This window comes from Asterias amurensis, chromosome 3, assembly GCF_032118995.1.
Source record: "Asterias amurensis chromosome 3, ASM3211899v1".
NCBI classification, from domain to species: Eukaryota; Metazoa; Echinodermata; class Asteroidea; order Forcipulatida; family Asteriidae; genus Asterias; species Asterias amurensis.
In genome coordinates this window covers 20,821,441-20,842,706 of record NC_092650.1, presented here as the reverse complement: position 1 = coordinate 20,842,706, position 21,266 = coordinate 20,821,441, and the positions used below count along the sequence as shown (strand labels likewise).

General features: G+C 36.2%; 2 protein-coding genes across 2 annotated transcripts in view; one reads left to right on the top strand and one right to left on the bottom strand.

The window, feature by feature from the left end:
* The window catches only part of LOC139934539 (cystine/glutamate transporter-like), a 38,562-nt gene extending 30,245 nt beyond the window's left edge, over positions 1–8,317 (top strand). The window contains exons 9-10 of the mRNA XM_071928795.1: positions 1,100–1,277; positions 2,089–8,317. Coding sequence (XP_071784896.1) covers positions 1,100–1,277; positions 2,089–2,153 — 243 coding nt within the window. The 3' untranslated portion in view covers positions 2,154–8,317. The remainder of the gene's footprint in view (positions 1–1,099; positions 1,278–2,088) is intronic.
* Positions 8,318–9,748: 1,431 nt separating this feature from the next.
* LOC139935282 (uncharacterized) overlaps positions 9,749–21,266 on the bottom strand; it is a 30,630-nt gene continuing 19,112 nt past the window's right edge. The window contains exons 12-20 of the mRNA XM_071929796.1: positions 20,631–20,772; positions 18,837–18,898; positions 17,894–18,051; positions 16,917–17,074; positions 15,580–15,761; positions 14,441–14,494; positions 13,557–13,709; positions 12,526–12,647; positions 9,749–11,801 (exon numbers count right to left, since the gene is read on the bottom strand). Coding sequence (XP_071785897.1) covers positions 11,508–11,801; positions 12,526–12,647; positions 13,557–13,709; positions 14,441–14,494; positions 15,580–15,761; positions 16,917–17,074; positions 17,894–18,051; positions 18,837–18,898; positions 20,631–20,772 — 1,325 coding nt within the window. The 3' untranslated portion in view covers positions 9,749–11,507. The remainder of the gene's footprint in view (positions 11,802–12,525; positions 12,648–13,556; positions 13,710–14,440; positions 14,495–15,579; positions 15,762–16,916; positions 17,075–17,893; positions 18,052–18,836; positions 18,899–20,630; positions 20,773–21,266) is intronic.

Here is a 21,266-nt window from a genome sequence, read left to right as displayed (position 1 = left end):
GAAAGAGGTAATTTCTCACTAAAATAATACAAGACTTCTGGCCAGAAGCCTTTTATTCCTATCTGAAAGCACACATTATTTTGAACAACAAGTGTTTCTTCTTTCATCATTTTCTTGCAACTTTCATGCCCAACCGAGCCCAAGTATTGACAGGTTTGTTATTTTATCCATATGTTGGGGGTATACACCCAGTGAGAATACTGGTCTTTGACAATTACCAAAGGTGTCCAGTGCCTGTAAGTGTGAAGTCAGATCAGTGCGCTGGAGCTAGACTAGAAAATCAGCCTCAAGACCATTTCAGTGGATTTCTTTTGAGAGGAGCAGATTTGTATTGAGACATTACACTTTGCTTACATGTAGCAATTAAAGGAACACGTTGCCTTTGATCGGTCGAGTTGGTCTTTGAAAAACGTTTGTAACCATTTTTTATAAAATGCATATGGGTAGAAAGATGTTGTAAAAGTAGAATACAATGATCCACACAAACATGCCTCGAAATTGCGTGGTTTTCCTTTTACCTCGTCGACTAACACGTCGGCCATTTATGGGGGTCAAAATTTTGACTCCCATAAATGGCCGACGGTGATAGTTCGCACAGTAGAAGGAAAACCACGCAATTTCGAGGCAAACTTGTGTGGATCATTGTATGCTTCTTTTAAAACATCTTTCCAACCATATGCATTATATAAAAAACGGTTACAAACGCTTTTGTTTTGACCAACTCGTCTGATCCAAGGCAACGTGTTCCTTTAAGATGCATCTTCAACCTTTGCTAATGAAATTGAGAAATTTCACAATCTTCATTCATCACTTATATTCTTATTTCAATAGACTAAAGGCGGACTCACACTGCAACGATAACGAAATCAATAACAACCAAGACGCAAAGAGACCGCATTCTATTGGTTGAATTGATCCATGCAGAATACGCACACGCTCATTGAACCATGGAATGCGCTCTCTTTGCTACGTGATCGTTATCTTTTTTGTTATCGCTGTAGTGTAACTCGGCCTTAAATAAAGACAAAAGAGGAAAAAATGTCTGATCTTCATATACAAAACTAAAGTGACTAAAGTAATTTCCATGTTTGGTTTGCAGGTCAGCTTGATTATTCCAATTCTCTTCATACTGTCCTGCTTGTATGTGGTTGTTGTCTCGCTCTACTCGGCGCCCTTAGACTGTGGGATCGGTCTGGGTATCTTACTGACGGGGGTACCCGTCTACTACCTGTGTATCTGGTGGGATAACAAACCCGAATGGGTGGATGTATATATGGGTAAGTTACCAATTTGAAATGAGAAATTTGTTTTTTATTGTCCGCATCATAAATATTTTGCTCCGCCATAACATGCTTGTTCAGAATAACTAAAACATCAGATGTTTGGCTACTGCCCCCTTTGTATGGAGTTGTAACAATGCGCCTTATTTTTGACCGCGCGAGTGTGCTCCCAAACTGGTATTACTTCCGGGGGTATATTCATTCATACCCCAAATAGTTATTTAAGACATGAACACATTAACACCACAGACATCATATCCTATCCACCAGGGACAATAAGAACTCAAAGGAGCCGTTATAATCCACCTCTAAAGAAAGTTAAAACTATGGCACAACTAATGTGACAGATTACGCCGATTAAAACTGTGCAGGACGAATTGCGTATTGACCCATTTCACCTGACGTCATCAGCAGAAAAATCTCGAATGCGCCATACTGGTGGGCAATTTTACTGTGCGTTTTTATATATAACTATATGCTGCGAAGTATGCAGTAAAGTGAGCATTTTAGGCGACGCGGCATTAATGCAAGTAAACCTAACTGCCCACCAACATGCTGAGCATGGCATTGGTCGCCGTGTGTGATACGCGTGCCAAGGGGTCAATACCCCCCCCCCCCCCCCCCCCCCCCCCCCGGAAGTGACCAAAGTGCTATTAAGAGCGCCCTCACGTGGTCAAAAATCTGGCACACTTGTTGTCTTACTTTTCTTGGAGAATGAATGTGCAGGAGCTAAAAACACTGATCAAAAGACTGTGGAATTGTTATCACTGATGAGTTTTTGTATTTGTTGTTCCTTTTGTTTTTTCAGATAAACTGACTCTGTTTCTGCAGAAACTTATGCTGGTCGTTGTGCAAGAGAAGAAAACGTATTGAGGTGTATGTCTGTCCTAGATTTATATGGTCTTCCTGTTTACCATAGTATCAGCGGGTATAAGGAAACGAGCCGAACCAATGACATCATTACGGGGTACTTTCTGGCTTCAATTTTGTGGCACTGTTGAAAAAATTCAATGGTTAGTAGTGCCACAAAATTGAGTAAAGTTTGAGAACTGAGTTACACATCAAAGATTGGAGGGAAAACTCCCAGATACCTGTAAACAGGCATGATATTTAGTAGATGGAAATTTGCATCGAGGATAGAGGAAAGTAATTTTGGTTTTACCCATAATATACATGTACACCGATGTGTGATTATGCCTAGTGACTTTTTTTCACGGAGCAACAGAGTATATACTAAACAGTGCTAACACATTATATCCATGTATTTGGGTAAAACCACAATTAATAGACGATGTGACCTATGTTTACATTCAAACCGCCCTCTGTTGACAAAACACTGTATACGTCATGTTTCGCCGGGCACTGAGTTGCGTAGTCATAGTAAGATTGCGTACACTTTCTAGCTGGCTGCCAAAACACAAAGGTTTTGCCCGGCGGTATGCACGCGAATCATGTTATGGTTTTCGTATGACGTCGGAGGTCACATCGTCTATAGGTATGATATTCTTCCTACTTGAGTAGAAGACGATCACAGCATACTGATCGAACATCGAGTTGAAACCAATCGTTCTTTTCAGAACCACCCAACTCATTAGAGATAGTCATTACATGGTGTTTCCGCAAACCTTTGCGTATCGTATTTCCACCATGCAAAATTTCAAAACCTACTTGAGTTTGATTTCAAATTTTTTTGCCCTTGGAAAAAATTTGCGACTAACAAGGTGTGGGAAAATCTATTAGAGCCAACACCATGTGAGCATGTAGATCAGCCCTTGAACTCGATAAATGATTCCAACTTCTTTCCTCAAGACCAAATATCATGCCTTGTGTAAATGCATTGGGGAAAAAAAACTTTATTTTATTAAATAATATCAATTTTCTTTGAATGTCATTTCTGTGGAAATATTTAGCGGGGGGAGGTTACTCTCTTGGTCTAAAAAAAATTTGAAAAATTTCTAAAAGTCAACAATACCTCCTTTGTACAGAATAAAAAAAAAAAGCAATATTGAATGTTGAGGACTTTTTTAGTGTAAGACAAGTGAACAAATTGACTGTATTCCGTCAGAGTAAGTTTAATATTTGGTTCTTTAAAATACCTGCCACAAAATCCTATTGAGTAAAAAAAAATAGTTTAAAGAAAATACTTGTCTTTGTCTTGAATGTTTGACAGAATATATATTATATAATGTTGTTTGTGAACACCAAGAATATATTGATGAAAGAAAAAAGGGTTTTGCTGAAAGCAATAATTTTGACACTAGTTGTTAAAAGTATCATCTAGATAATATTCTAAGAAATATTACAAGTTGGTGACAATACAATTTGATAGATTTGAATTTAGAAAGTTTTGGTTGCAATTTAAAATGGAGCTCTTTTGTTTTATTGCTGGGTTTTTAAGTTTGCACAGTTAGTGCATTTAGAGGTCTGACATTTCTTTTGACCCAGTTAGTTGTTTGGTTTTTATTGTTTATTTTCCCCTCCAAAAGAAAAAAAGAAATTTTAAAAACAGAACAGGGTTATGCTTTGTTCATACTCCCAGTGAATGCTTCATGCAAAATGAATTTGACGGCACAGCTCTATTTTCGCAGGAGTTTAGCATACCTCAACTTTTCAGAAATATTCGTTGCAAAATTGTGAAGTCAAAACTTGCATCGCATTCCCATTTGCAGGAAGTATGAACCAGGCTGTAGGTATTTATTTTTGTAGCGAGTTTATTTATTTTTGTAGCGAGTTTGTTCAACTTGATATGTTTTGTGTAATGGCTCCTTTAGAAGTCTTGGATTTAGTTTTGTTTGGATTTTATTATATTATTTTTTTTCTTCTTCTGGCAAATGCAAGACTGAATCGGGCGAGCTTCCAAGTTGTATTTGACCAATGGGTGGAAAGCTTGCTGTAAAATATTATTTTAATACAGAATTAAATTAATAGACCCTTCCCATACAATATGCTGATTGCATTCCAAGATGCGCACATACCCTATTGTTTGGCATTGCCATAGATATATGCACTGAGCAGATGCACAATTGTGTCTGTGTCATGCAGCCATTAGTCGTGTACAAAACAGCGCGATGTTCCCTAATGTTGCCAACTAAAGACTTAGTGTGCACGAGCTATGTGCGGTGTACATCTTATGGGAAGGGTCTATTAACCACACAGGAATAAACTTCAGAAGCAGAATGTTCAGTTGGCAAGTTCCTTTTACTGTTGAGTAGAAAGGCTTGAGTAACTTACTATCTTAGGTCTTCTCAAGTTTACGGTGGATGAAAAAAGAAGAAAAAAGGATGAACAAATCATCTTACATGACATTGTTTAAGCTTGGATGATTGCAGAAAAATCAGCCGAGCATATTAATGCATACATGTGATTTATTATACATCTGTGAGAGTAAAGGACAAAGTGATAACAGGGCGTATTCAATAAAAATAAAATTAGCCTCCGGCAATCTCGTAGGCAAAGAGAAGAATGACAACATAAAGTTGTTTTCTATTTTAAAAAAAATTCAGGTCTCAACCTCATTCATTGATACAGAAGATTTGCACTTATTGCAACATTATTAAGCGACTTTAAAAGACACGACTTTCATGATGTTATCTTTCAGAGTGTAATCGTTCTGGAAAAGGTTGAAGTGGAAAAATGGTTACCCCCTTTACAGTCCATGAGGATGTAGGCTTGGGTATCATCCACTAGGAGTCTGGCTGGTATAGAGCAGAAAGCACTACCTTCCCAATTTTTAGGAAGCAATCATGGTTAAGTGTCTTGCTTAAGGACACAAGTGTCTTACTACTGGGACTAAGTTTAACGTAAATCTGTGGACATTGTGTTTTGTGTCGTACAAAGAGTACCCAAACCCTTGTAAAGTCTGTGTCTTTAAACTAAACCAATCTTACATAAATGTGCTGATAGATTGGGATTAAGTATAGAACTAGCTTTACTGTTAAACAAACATTATCAATGCAATGTATGTTTTAAGATGTTGTAAATAAGTATAGAGAGTAAATTTTACAATTTATCCTTGGTTTGTTGATGATTTTGTGGGAAGGTTCAACAGTCTTAAAGACCAGTGCCCAATTTCATAGAGCTGCTTAAGCAAAAAATATTGCTTAAGAACTGTAAAATGCTTGGCAGAAAAGAGCAGGATACCAGTCAAAAATTGTATATGTAACATAGTAATTTGGTTGGTAACCTTATTCTGGTAAGCACAATTTGGCTGTGCTTCGCAACTGTTTGTGCTTAAGCGGCTCTTTAAAATTGGGCCCGGTTTACAAAATTAGAGAACACATAATCTGAAGGATCAGTTGGTTGCAATGAAATCTGTTTGATTGTAAGGCAGGATTTGTGACAATTGTTTTGTTCAACTCTTTGTGAATTAGAGCCCAAAAAAATGAACTTGTTTTTGCAATATTTCCAAGTGTCACAGGTTAGTTGTTTAGTGACAGTATGGAAAGTTAAAAGTTATTCTTAACTCTCTCAAGTGCACGGTCAGACATATACAATGTATTTTGAAAGTGCCATTATCGTACATGTTCCATCTATTTTATGTACTCGAAAAGTGTCATATATGGTACATGTACATCCAATGATATACATGTTACTACTCAAGAAATACTATTGACTGTGTGATGTGCCAAAGCAATCGAAAGACACTGGACACTATTGGTAATTGTCAAAGACAAGTCGTCTCACTTGGTGTATCTCAACATATGCACAAAATATTAACTAACCTGTGAAAATTTGAACTCAATTCGTCAGCGAAGTTGAGAGATAATAGTGAAAGAAAAAACACTCTTGTCAAACGAAGTTGTGTGCTTTCAGATGCTTGATTTCGAGACCTCAAAATCTAATTCGAAGGTCTCAAGAAAAAAAATCAAATGTTTTAGTGGAAAAATACATATCTATCTCGAAAACTACCTTACTTCAGTGGGAGTTGTTTCTCACAACGTTTTTTACTATCAACAACTCTCCATTGCTCGTTACCAAGTAACTGTTTATGCTTACAATTGTTTTGAGTAATTACCAATAGTGTTTCAGTGCTTTTAAATCAGCAAGATACATTTTGGGAAAAAGCGGGCACCGAAAGAGTTGAAAGAAGAATGTTGTTCCTTCCCATTCCCTAGACACATTAAGGTTTATTCTTAAACAGGAATCGCTCAACAATGCAATAGGATTTTATGGAAATTTTTCTGCCTTGCTATTTTCAAAATGATAATTGAATATGTTGTGGTTATTTCTGTACACAAGAAAGAGTTGTGTACATTCTAAAGTTAAATGAGTTGAACACAAATTAAGAAGTTATAAGGATATTAGAGTGTGATATGAGGTTTTGTTTTGATTTAAGGATGAACTTCTCAAATATATTGTATATACGGTGTTATAACTTCAGACAGAAAAGAAGAGGAAATCTTCAAGTTGCTTTCTCGCAAACTCTTGTATATAAATACAAACATAGTGGTATCACAGATGAGAGGTCCTATGGATTTGATATGGTTATGTCAAGATTTATGGATTTATTAGGGGAGTTAAGTTTCAATTTGTAAATATTAAAGCGTTGTCTTTTATTATATCGTTCACTTCGTGTAACTCAAACCAAATATATATTTTTTGTCTTCTTTATGATTTTTATTAGTTTTTTTGCTTCAATTGGTTACTCGGAAGCACCATGACTTGGACATTATTAGATATTTTCCCCAATATTGGTCTGGAATACTGTATTCTTAAGTGTTACATAAAGCTGCATGAGCTCATTCCAAATATTGGAATGAAAAAGGGGTGGGATTTTGCCATGTTCTTAAAATTCTTTCAGTAAATGTTTCATGGTAAGAGTTGCATTATATTAACAGAATTTTAAGAAAAAAATCCCCCCAAAAGCTGGACATAGGATAAAAAAAAAATCAAAACCCAGGTCACTCAAAGAATTATAATAGCAGTAGTTGACTGCATTTTATTAACAGATGATAAACTCACAGGGAATACTGTATTTTAAAGTATGACATAAAACTTGCATGAGTTTATTTAAAAAATAATTGAAAGTGAGTTTGGTCTTTTGCCTTTATGCTATCCTGCTTTAAATAGTATGGCACAGCTTTACTGCATTTTCTTTAATGGATGATACAGCATTGATTACAAGTATAGAATTTAATTATTATTATTTTAAAATTTGCTGTATGTTAATTCATTCGAGCACCAATCCCCAGGTTATAAATGCTGTGTGAAAATGTCACATTAGAACTTGGTGCAAGGGTCAAAAGACCTGGGTCCAGTTCACGTATTGTATTTTGGCTGGTAACCTATTTTTGCTAAGCAAGAGTTCTCTGTGCTTAGCAAGCTTTTGTGCTTACATGCTTTGTGAAACTGGGGCCTGTATTGTGCAGCCATCTTTGTCTGATTCCCTGTAAACACAATGACAAGGATAGTCTGAATTCTCAATTTTTAAGAAAGCACTAGACTCAATCAAGCCTTATTTTGGTTATATTGGTTTGAATGGAAGGGAAGCAAGATGGCTGCTGATTATGAAAAGTTTAGTTGTATACATTAACGTTTCTTGAAAATAAGGGGATTTGAATTAATGTACTCCCCAAATCAATGCTGGACCAGCCTTTCAGTTAAACAGTTATGGCACATTTGTAAATATGAAGTGCCAGCATTACAATTTGTAAGAAGCATTGTTTCCAGTTTTGTCTTTTTCTGAAATAATTAAGTTTGTTGTTTTTCCCTCAGTTTTTTTCTTGATATAAAAATTATTGTAACTCATGTAAACATTAATTTCACATCTTTTGTTCGGTTTCGTGAGTAGAGAACATATTTATTTTTAATTTCTTTTACTTTTTTGGTGGTCTTTTTAAATTACAGACCCCAATGAGGTCGTTTTGTTGTATAAATAAATTTAAAAAAGAACATGCACTTTTGAAAATGCTAAACCACTGTTTGCCTTTTGGTATTTGTTTTGTTCATGTTGACTTTAGGGGGTGTCCACGAGTGTTCAGAAACTAATTTAACGAAACGCGAGGATTAGTCCAACCTTGAGAACCAGGATGGTTTCTTTGCGCTCTAACTTTGATTTTGGAACTTAAAGACACTGGACACTATTGGTAATTGTCAAAGACCAGTCTTCTTACTGGATGTGTCTCAATATTATGCACAAAACAACAAACCTGTGAAAAGTTTTACTTAATTGGTCGTCAAAGTTGCGAGATAATAATGGAAGAAAAAACACCCTTGTCACACGAAGTTGTGTGCTTTCAGATGCTTGATTTCGCGACTTCAAAATCTAAATCTGAGGTCTTGAAATAAAATTTGTGGAAAAATACTTGTTTCTCGAAAAACTACAGTCACTTCAGTGGGAGCCATTTCTCACAATGCTTTATACTATCAACATCTCCCCATTACTCGTACTAAGTGAGGTTTTATGCTAATAATTATTTTGAGGGTGCACCCCGCTAAACAAACTCCATGCGTGCATGCTCAAAATAATTTTCAAAAGTACACCAAAAAAACAAAGAAGTCTCACACTTTTTCACAGTTAGGGGGGAAATATCCATTGTTATCGGCATCTGCTCAGTTTGATATGGGGAGTCCAATGGCTTAGCGCGTTAGTCTCTTTAAAAATAAAAACACAATACACCAGCGTAATACTGTAGGACCATTCTATGTCATCCAAAATACCTCAAGTTGGAAGTCAAGAGCCCCCTTGTCACAATTTGGCAGTTTGTTTACACTGTGCCCCTTTCTTGGGCTCTAAAATAATGTCTTGAATATTTTGAGGGGCCGTCACACGATACTAAAAATAATGAGTCCAACGCTCTGTTTTCTCTCCTATTTTTAGTGAGGTGCACCTGTTAGCTTGTTTTAAAAACTAAATAAATTATAACCGTTTCTTTTGAGTGACTCCCAAAAAGACGACCGACGTAAAACATTGTGATGTCCTCATTAATTGAAATTCTACTTATTGTAACAATCTGTGTTTATTTTTGACGAAAATGCAAGGTTTAACCCATGTGATTTAATTAAATTTCAGCTCATATTTAATGAGAGTGCCACGTTTATACTCCTTGTAATTTTATCAAATTTCAGCATTTTTTGACACAAAAATGGAAGGCTTACCCTTTGTGATTTAATCAAATTTCAGCCAATTTTTGATGAAATTGCAAGGTTTACCCCCGTGTGAATTTATTCAATTTCAGCCCATGGTTGACAAAACTGCTATCCCCTTGTGATTTTATTCAATTTCAGCAAATTTTTGAAGGCGTTTACCTATTGTGTTTTTTTAAATCCAATTTCAGCCCATTTTTGACAAAATTGCAAGGTTTACCCCTTGTGAATTTATCCAGACTAACAGATTTTTGACGAAATTGCAAGGCTAACCCTTTGTGGTTTTATCAAAATTTGGCACATTTTTAACGAAAGTGTAAGGTTTATCCCATGTGAATTTATATTCAATTTCAGCCCATGGTTGACAAACCTGCTATCCCCTTGTGATTTTATCAAATTTCAGCTCATTTTTGACAGAATTTACCTCTTGTAATTTTATCTAGTTTCAGCACATTTTTGGCGAAGTAGCAAGGTTCACTCGTGCGATTTTATCAAAAATTTGAAGTAGGGCTGAGATTGCAACGCTCACATTTTTATGAGTATACCAGCAGAATGAGTGACATAAATACTGAAATTACTCAGACACATGTGCGCTTAGTAGAAATCATGTTTTACAAAAAATGACATAAGGGTAGGCCTATGCATCGTTCCAGTCAAAGCGACTGGCTGTTTCATTTTGTATTTTATTTTATTTTTCTCAAAGAAAAGAAACAAATGAATAAATAAATATAAAAAATATAAGTGTGTTTATAAATAATATGATAATTGTAGCTGTCTAATAATGTCGAACCACTACAGTCATCAACATTCTTTAAGAATGATAAAGAAATTAGAACTTTCTAAATGTGTAGAAAGACTTTTGAATCTCTCAGAATAAACTACAGAGTCATTAATTTACAGAGAAAATATGAATTAATAGTTAACAAAAAAATACACAAAAGACACAAATAAAAGCTTTTGATTGTGCATAAGTGTCACATAAACACAAAGTATATACGAATAAAGGCATTTTTGCGGGCACTGGACACGTTTGGTAATTGTCAAAAACAAGTTTATAGGCTCATTTTTGCTCATCCCAACTAAAAAAATCTGTGAAAATTTGGGTTCAATTGGTCATCAAAGTTGCAAAACAATAGTGAAAGAAAAAATATTCTTGTTGCACAAATTTGTGTGATTTCAGACGCCTGATCTCAGATTTAAATATTTGGGTTGAAAATTACCTCATTCTCTAAAACCACATTACTTTAAAGGGAGCCGTTACAATGTTTTTATACTATCAAAAGCTCTCCAGTGCTTGTTACCAAGTAAGTTTTTATGCCAACAATTACTTTGAGTAATTATCAATAGTGTCCAGTTCTTTAAAGCAGTGTACCAAAGTGCCATACAAAAACTACCATCTGAACTCCTTAGGAGTATGCAGCACCAGCAGCTAAATGATAGTTATTCGCATCAACAATCTTACTTCTGGGTGATGAGAATCAGATTTATTAAAGGCAGTGGACACTATTGGTAATTACTCAAAATAATTTTTAGCATAAAAACTTAGGCCTACTTGTTAACAAGCAATGACGAGCTGTTGATAGTATAAACAGTGTGAGAAATGATTGTCGCTGAAGTAACATAGTTTTTGAGAAAGAAGTAATTTTCCACGAATTTGATTTCGAGACCCAAAAATTAGATTTTGAGGTCTCAAAATCAAGCATCTGAAAGCACACAACTTCATGTGACAGGGGTGTTTTTTCTTCCATTATTATCTCGCAACTTCGAAGACCATAGGAGTTCAAATTTTCACAGGTTTTGTTATTTTATGCATATGTTGAGATACACCAAGTGAGAATACTGGTCTTTGACAATTACCAATAGATTTAAGTGTCTTGCTCAAGGACAATAGTGTGATGACCGCAACTCAAACAGAGCCAGGTCCAAATTCAAGGCTTTGCTCACCGAGCCTTTCAAGGGTTGATCTCAATGGACCACAAACTATGGGCCATAAAATTGACCCACATGTGCTTGACCACTTGTTCATGGTAGCGCCTCAAGTAACGGCTAACTAAAGAAACTTATCTTAGAGTAACTTTTAACAGATCAACTTTTTAAAATAAGCATAACGAAAACAGTGAGTAATTTCAAAACATATTTTTTTTAGGGGAACAAATCAATGTTGTAGCCAAAAAACAACCACCAATTAAGAACTAAAACCAAAACGATTAGTGAATGATGGTTATTTTGCAAAGGTCGGGTAGCTGCAGAGTCGTGTGCATTATCAGGTGCATCTTGAATGACATCATCTTCTTGTACTGCATTGATTGTAGGTTTGCACTGGAATGAGTCCTCGCTGTAGAACCAATCCGGTTTGAGACAGTCACATGACAGGTCAATAGGGTTGAACTCTGATCCCGGTGGGCAGCCCTCCGACACAAATTGGGCGCTTCGTAGCTTTAAAAAAAAAACAGAATCTTGTCATTTTCTTGACTTCAGACAATTTTTTAACAAAACAAAATAAATTCTGGGGTTTGGAAATCATCCCAACAGCACTTACTGAAGTAATCAATGTCAAACAAGTCATTGAAAAGTTTCTCAAATATAACATTAATAGTTGCCTCTTATATACACTCATATCCGTCACTTGACACTGAAGGCACTTCAGCACCCGTCATTTGTTTTACGTTTCACAACTTTTTTTTATGAGGGGATTTAAACTGGTCGGCACATGGTAACCAGTTAATAATAAAAACAAGTTAATAATAATAACCAGTTAATAATAATAACCAGTTAATAATAATAACCAGTTAATAAAAACCAGTTTTTATATAGCACTTTTCACACCCAAAGGGCGCCTCAAAGCGCGTTCAACATTATTACCCCTGGTCACAAGGCCATTTAATTTGTTCCTTAGCTAGATGGGGACAACAAATAATTTATGCTATTGATCTAAGCTAGATCAATCACAAGAACCATCTCTGCCCTCACAGTTACCCATTTACCCCTGGGTGGAGAGAAGCAACTATAGTTGTTAAGTGTCTTGCACAGGGACACAAATGTCACGACCAGGACTTGAACCCACACTCTGCTGAACAGAAACACCGCAGCATGAATTCGGTGCTCTTGTCTGCTCAGCCACGACACCCAACGAAAGAGTAAAAAATATAAGCTCATTTACCTGTGGTAATTTTGCAGACGCTATCAAGGTCCTCCTTGCCCGGTGCCCATCTCGCTTGGTTCTCATGTCATCAATGCTCACCAGTGAGTATACTGCAGTCATTGTATAGTGATTCCTCTCACCTAATTATTGTCAAATAGAATGATTGCAAATAAACACTGGACACAATTGGTAATTACTCACAATAACTGACCTGGTAACGAGCAATGGAGAGCTGTTGATAGTATAAAACATTGAGGACCGACTCCCTCTGAAGTACAGCGTAGTTTCAGAGAGAGGGGTCAGGGTGGCATTTCACCCCAAAAGTTGAATCTGAGAAAGTTTTCAGTTCTGGCATGAAGCCTTCTCTGACATGTCTTGAGGTGTCTCAAAGCACAGAATTCCTTGCAATTTGGGTTTTTTTCTTTCAGTTATTCTCTTGCAACTTATAAGACCAATTGAGTAACAATTTTATTAGCTTTGTTACTAATATGCATATGTTGGGACGTGTCCAGTACTTTTAAATGTCAAGTAATAAAACCACAAGCTAACAGTTATGTCTTCTCTATTGACTAATAGTGGAGACCACCAACATAGGCTGGGTAGTTCAGATTGTAGAGCACCGGTATGTTAAACCGAAGGTCTTTGGTTCAAATGCCAACCCCAAGCAAGAGAATGATACCCTTTAGCAAGGCTTTTGGTATGTAGAAGGGTATGAGAGTGTTACCCTTGACCTAGCCTGAACATCCGAGGTCACACGTCGAGGCCTCGTGAATAACGCCAGAGACCTGCCTCCAAACAGCGTGTATATTCACCTTTGACCTCGGTCTTTTCATTTAGAGATACGCAGTCAACTTCCATTGCAGACATGACAGTAGTGTACTGTTTGGGCATAGTAAGCTCATGTCACTGCTACATCTAATGATAGGCCTATCATTATATCCAATGGAATCACTGATCTGAGATAGCAAGGACCTGTCTTTATCCTTGCCGATACAGACAAGAGCCCAGTCTATATACCCTTTACCTATTCTCTAAACTATTGCTCTTACCAGATAAGACTGTATTCTGCAGCTGACTCTGGTGCACTTGTCTCTCAGTATCATATCCCTCGCTCTGCAGCTCACTGCCAGGGGGAGGAGGCGAGATTGACTCACTAGTGTAGACTGCAGGAGGAGGCAGGGTAGGTGGTGGAGGGATATAGACTGGCAGAATGAAACAAATGATTGAATACAACAATTATGCCTGTTGTTTTAGTGGTTCAGAAAAAAAAATAAAACTGAGTGTACACAGGAAAGGGCAACAAAGCAGAATGGAGGAGCATGCAGCAGAATGTAACAGAATGAAAGAGAATAATCAGAAAAAAAAAAAAAAAACATTGGAACAATCAATAAGAAATATTGAACTTTCTTTTATCATTACCAGATAATTTCACAAATTGTAAAACAAACAATTTTGTGAACAAAAAGTTGTGAGAAGTGACCCTTACACTCATCCAGTGCAATTTTTTATAAAATGCAAGACTGTATGCTCTTCCATCACTGCGCCTTCATGGAACAGAATTACAGAATGAGAAAGATTGATGCTAAATGAAACAGACTGAAACAAAAAAAGTATGACAATTAGGCCTATTTGAATGCTAGTACAGGAGAAGAATAAAACTGAATGTACACAGGAAATGGCAATATAGCAGAATAGGAGGAGCGTGCAGCAGAATGAAACAGAATAATCAGACAAAATTTTACAAAACAATGAAACAGAATGGCTTAGAATGAAATAGACATCCAAAATAGAAAGTTCGAGAGTAAAACACGGAGTGAGCGAAAGAAAATGATCAGAATTTTGTTTACAATAACAGAATACACCAATATAACAGAATGTTACAGAATGGATTGATATTATAGAAGCCAAAACTTCAAAAGTGCACAAATATTACCTTCTGTCTTATATTTAATGTACACTGCAAACTCATCAGCAATACCAACCTGTCCTGTGAGACAAGACATAAGTATTAAAAAAATAAATTTAAATTTCCAAAATAAATTTAAAAGTTAGAAGTTAAAGACACTGTACACTATTGGGAATTACTCACATCAAAATATATATTAGCATACAGCTTTACTTGGTAACGAGCAATGAAGAGCTGTTGATGACAAAACATTGATAGAAACGACTTCCTCTAATCCTACCTCCATGCTCTAAAGTAGCGTAGTTTTTGAGAAAGAGGTAATTTCTCACTAAAATAATAAAATACTTCTCACCAGAAGCCCTTTATTCCTATATCAAAGCACACTTTTTGTACGACAAGGGTGTTTTTTCTTTCATCATTTTCAATGATCAATTGAGTCCAAATTTTCACAGGCTTGTTATCTTATGCATGATGGGATACACCAAGTGAGAATACTGGTCTTTGACAATTACCAAACGTATTCAGCGCCTTTAAAATCTTCAAAACTTAAAAGCTTAGATGATGTTTGTGATGCATGGGGGTGATTTCACAAAGTTAGGTCTAATCCTATAGGATATATGCAAGGCTAGTCCTAAGTTTGTCCTAACTCGGGATAAGACTAGTCTAAACTTTTTGTGAAATCCACCCCAGAAAAGGCAGAATTGGGAAAGGTCAGGGGGAATGGAGGCAATCACCTTCCTTGCAGGCCTGAGGATGTATTCATGTAGAAAACATTATGTTGCCAGCGCCCCAGCAATGGCAGAGTGCAGCACCAGTGCACTTGGATCTGTCTGTTAGAGTCATTTGCGAAAGTCCAAGTCAAGCAATATGCTCCAGCCCTCCTCCCCTCACTCATCTTGCCTCCCTAGTGTTTAGTAAAATAATTGTCCTTTTGGGTCTTTCATGTTTTCTGTCTGTTCTCTTATGGGTTTTCCCCTCTTGCCATGTGTGTATGTGCATTTTTATGTTTTGTTTACTTCCTTAATTTATTGTTAAATTTTACTGTTTTTATCATGTTTAATGTGAATATTTTTGTCCGTCCTGTATATTGGCGCTTTCACTGCTAGATGTTGAATAAAATAAAATAAATGAATAAAATAAAATAGATAAATAAATAAAATACAAACCTCCATTGAAGTTGGTAGACTTTGTATCCTTGCTGAAGAAGAACTTAGGGTAGGTTGGCAACCGCTCCCATTTACAAGGGTGAGAGTAGTGGCCAGCATCGATGACAATCATCCATCCATACTGACGCAAACATCCCTTGTAATAGTTACTCATGAAGAAATGGCGTCCGAGGTTTTTATGCCTTATAGCCAAGAGGAGTACAAAAGAATTTCAGTAGTTAGATAGAGAGTAGTATAGTAGCCTTCAGTGCGCCTTTCTTGTATTTTGTTTTATTCAGCATCCAAACAAAGCAAGTGCAATATTAACTAAATGGGTTCAAATATTAAACATTATAAAACTGGACACTATTGGTAATTGTCAAAGACCAGTCTTCTCATTTGGAGTATCTCAACACATGCATAAAATAACAAACCTGTGAAAATTTGAGCTCAATTGGCCGTCGAAGTTGCGAGATAATAATGAAAAAGAAAACACCTTGTCACATAAAATTTTGTGCTTTCAAATGCTTGATTTCAAGAACTTTAAATTCTAATTCTGAGGTCTCAAAATCAAATTTGTGGCAAATTACTTCTTTCACAAAAATATTGTCACTTCAGAGGGAGCCGTTTCTCACAATGTTTTGTACTATCAAACTCTCCCTAAACTAGCCTAAATTATAGGAAATGAATAAAACATAATAACACGCACAAGGCAAGAGGGTAAAGTCTAAAATACATATCGGACAGAAATCATGCCAGACCCAGATAGAGGACAATGGAGTAGGGTGGCAAGATGGGTGAGGGGGCGGGGGAGGGCTGAAGTACTCGCTTGACTTGGACTATGAAGGTTGTAGGTTCAAATCCCACCAAGCTAAATGCTGACGTCACAATGACTATATGAATAATTATTTTCTTCTCGTTATTGAATATTGTTCAACCAAAGGTGACCAACTTTTGAAATGAAATATTCACATGTTCATTTTATTTACAAGATCTACACTTTTAAAGGATTAAAACAATCAAACAGAAAAAAATTGCCTTTTATAGTGTTAATAACAGGAATGTGATAGGCTGTTGAGAATAAACTGAAATCTAAGCACAAAGCGCAAAGACATGCGAGCTCAAAAGCTTGCAAGCATGAGGCCCAATATTAATAATAATAACATTTATCTTTGGTATTAAAAACCATATTCTGCAATCTGGGCGTTATTATATGGTTATAATATATCCATGCCTTTTCGAATTTGATCTTTAAAAAAAATTAGTAAAAAAAAGATGATTTTTTTTTAGGGCAAAAAAAAGGAACTTCGAATCACATCCCTGTAAGAATGACTACATAGAAAAATCAAAACTCTAACCCATCCACACTGAAGAAGTTTTTGATGGCAGACTCCATATCAGCATAAGGGGAGGAGATGAGACGATGAGGAGCAAACCAGTTCATCTTGTTGGTGTCTCTTCCGTCAAATGACACTTCAACAACAGGCTGGCCATTGACCAACATGGCCACCTTCACCTATAGACAGACAGTGAGAATGGAGACAAAGTGGCAATATAAGAACTTACGCCCCTTTCACATGAGAGCAATTTAGCGAGGGTCCCTTGTTAAACTTTCAGCATGTTGTAAACTGCATTAAATGTGACCACTTTCTACTGTCCAAGTTCTCTTGAAAAATATTGGTCAACATTGCTACATTTTACAACCATGCTAAAATAAGGCAATTAAGGGACACCAGTTAAATTGATGTTGTGTGAATATCACTTTTAAGAACTCTAAACAAACTGTGGTTCCAGAAAAAAAGTCTATAAAGACCAGAAAAATCCCCAAATTTAGTAAAAATTTCATTGACATATCATCACTGATGCCATGAACTAGCACACACCATATTATACCAGTAAAAGGTGAGAATGGCAGAAAACAGCTTTTTAAAGATGACTCTTTTGAAAACCAAAACCTTGAACCTGGATACTTGTAAAAAATGTGGGTTTTTTTTTTTACTATAGTTTTCTTACAGAGTAGACCTAATGTGTTGAACTTCATATATACCTTCCTTTTTACTGCTTTTCGTCCTAAATTTGAATCTGTGAAAAATGTTACTGTCAGACACATTTCTCAGATTGTGTATTCCAACTATGTATTGTGTAATCCTACATGGATATAACCGTTACGGTTTTTTGGTGGTATCTCAAAGAACGAGCCACGTTTTTGAAATGAAATTTTCATACATAAGTTTTATTGTATATCTACATTCATAATAGGATTAAAACTATTGAACTTTTTCAATAAAACCAAAGGTATATTTTCCATTTAATGTAATTTGGAGGTTATATGTACCTCTTCAACAACGATAGAACCTGACCAGCTCTCAACGAGTCCACTTTTATACAAGGTTTGTTGGCTAGACACATCATCGGCTGAATATGAGGATGATGTCCATGCCTCGTAGACACTCTGACCTGTATCTGCAGCTGCCTTAAACACCAGCATGAAATCTAGTGGGAGAAAGAAGTGCAGCGCTTCATCGTCAAGCCAAAAGTAATGTGGTTTCAGTAAGTTGAAAGCCAATCCATTATAAAAGCCACGCCCATTCAATTTGTGTATGTTGGTAATGCATAAGCGATAGGCAGCTTACTTGTGTGGTGGTGGGGGGTTAAAGCCAATTTCCCCCCCCCCCCACTTTAAGGTTAAAATCATTTAAGTTTAAGATCCACTTGTACTGATATGGCCTTATTTGCATGAAGAATAATGTTTTCGAAGGGAATACGAGAACAAAACTCGGCAAAGCTGGCACTGACGGCATCACCGCAGGTTCAACACATAAAATGCTACGAAGCAGATCATATCATGGTTAAAAAAAACAAGTATGCCCATCAAATGGTGTAAACAAATTGTATTTGTTTCCTGTTCTAGTTTGTCTTGTATTTTGAAAGAAAATTGACGCCCCCATTTTAAACCTAAAGGTATTCTGGTGGCATCACTTCCCCTGGGTCAAGAGAAAAATTCAATTATTTATTTCTCATCAAAATACAAAATTTCAGGCAGAAATATTTCAAGGGATTTTTTCTACTATCATCATCATTAGACAGTGTAAGTTTGATGTAAATCTGTGATCCTCTCGATTTTTTTTTTTTTTCCAATTCTGTAACGTTCCTTCAATATGCGTAATGGCAATGCGTAAGTCATTCAGAAAACATAAAATGCATTTTTTAAAGTCTACTTTATTGTAAGTGCCATTTTTAATCTCATAGTCAAAACCATAAAAAAGGATAAGACGTACCATACTGACAGACAAAGTAGTTGACATTGTTACAGTCCTGATCTTCCCAGAATCCATCAATTCTGAAAATGAAATAATTATAATAATAATAATAATAATAATAATAATAACAATTCTTATATAGCGCATTTCACAATAACCGTATCAATGCGCTTTACATTAGTGCCCTGGTCATAGGGCCAATAACATCCCTTTTTTAATGTTTCTCAGCTCCCTTGGGAGTATACAACCTGGGCAACAGTTTATATCGTTCCAAAGGCTTTTTCATTCACAATATCAACCTCTACCCTTGCAGGTGCCCATTTATACCCCTGGGTGAAGAGAAGCAATTACAGTAAAGTATCTTGCTGTCAAAGTGTCACGACCGGGATTCAACTCCACACTCCGGTGAATTAGCACCAGAACTTGAATTCGATGCTCTTAACCACTTGGCCATGACACAAATTAAGAACAAATCGTCAGCTCTGGGGTCAATTTCACAAAGAGTTGGGACTACAGTCCTACATAGTCCTAGGAGATATTAAAAACGTATGGCTCAAGTTAGGCCAACTAACTCATCCTAACTCGAGATAAAACTAGTCTTTACTAGGACTATAAGGTCACTAATGCCATTTGTATGGACTACGTAAACTTGCCTTTGCATATTTTTGAGCTCTTTAATGGGTTTATTAATCAGGAGATCTCTTTGTTTAGCAAAAAAACTCTTTGTTTAGCAAAAAAAATAATATTAAATTTCTTAATAAAACACTTATTTGTTAAAAGTTTGAATAATTTTGTTTTAGTTCATATAGCTTTTAATCGCATCCTTTTGTCCATTATGAGTATGAAATTACATTTAAAATAATAGTAATAAAAATAATAGTAGAATAGAGACTTCTCCACTACTGAAACAAACCCCAGCATATTCTTCTTTTAGTTTACAAATCATAACATCTTTAGCCGTTCTTTACCTATCTTGAATCAATTCCTTTCAAAGGATGTGGTACTTAGCAAGACGGATTTAAAAACATTTCAATGCGAGAGGTTTCTGCATGAAACATTTCTCAGATTACTTTTACTCTTACCAATGTAAATTGATATTATCAAAGTTATGATATTCTTTCTTGGAAGTTCACTTCAAAAATGCATAGAAAATAATAAATAAGATATAGGTATTGACAATTGCATTTTTTCAAGCAATCTCGATGGTCTAGAGTTGGTATGACACTGCTCTATAGAATTGCAAATGTCCTGGCTTTGAATCCCACCTGAGTAGTGCCTGTTATTTAACAAACTTGGGAAGTACTGAGGATACAGCGCTTACACATTGTTGTAGAGTGTCGCGGCCGAGTGGTTAAGAGCATCGAATTCACGTTCTGGTGCTAATTCACCGGAGTGTGGGTTCGAATCCCGGTCGTGACACTTGTGTCCTTGAGCAACATACTTTACTATAATTGCTTCTCTTCACCCAGGGGTATAAATGGGTACCTGCGAGGGTAGAGTTTGATATTGTGAATGAAAAGCTTTCGGAGCGCCACAGCAGCTCGAGGCTGTATACTCCCTAATGGGAGCTGAGAAAGATTAAAGGGATGTTTATTGGCCCAATGACCAGGGGACTAATGTAAAGCGCATTGATACGGTTTATTGTGAAATGCGCTATATAAGAACTTGTTATTATTATTATTATATGGTTAAACCCAGAAGAATATTCTATCCCCGATGCAAATTTAACGTCTATTACTTCTTATCTTTTGGAAATTCATTTATGGTCTGACGTTTGGTTTGCCTTCACTCACTAGCACCTAAAATGTTTACCTAAAAGCAGCACAGTTTTTCGTCGGAGAAGATTGGCTGGGCCCATGGGAAGACCTCCAGTTTGTAAAAGACAATGGGGTATTGTCTGAAGAGACAAAGGAACCTTCCTCCATGATGTCATTTGCATCAAACCAAAACTGTCCTAGAACAATAGAATACAAAATATCAAACAATGGGTAGGCCTAATTGTATGAAATTGAACATTGTATAAAAAGACAAAGGAACCCTCCTCCATGATGTCATTTGCATCAAACCAAAACTGTCCTAGAACAATAGAATACAAAATATCAAACAATGGGTAGGCCTAATTGTATGAAATTGAACATTGTATAAAAAGACAAAGGAACCCTCCTCCATGATGTCATTTGCATCAAACCAAAACTGTCCTAGAATAGAATACAAAATACCAAACAATGGGTTATTGTCCTAATTAGGACATTGTCTAAAAAACCATAGGAACCTTCATCGATGGTGTATCTGGCATCGATCCAATATTGTCATAAATAAATAATGACAAAAAGAGGAACTGACAAAAACAAATTTACACGATGAATAAGCTGTCTTGTTTTGTTATGAAAGCTCATGTACAATGGTCAGTTTCAAAACCAAATATTAACATGGCCTAATTACAGTTAT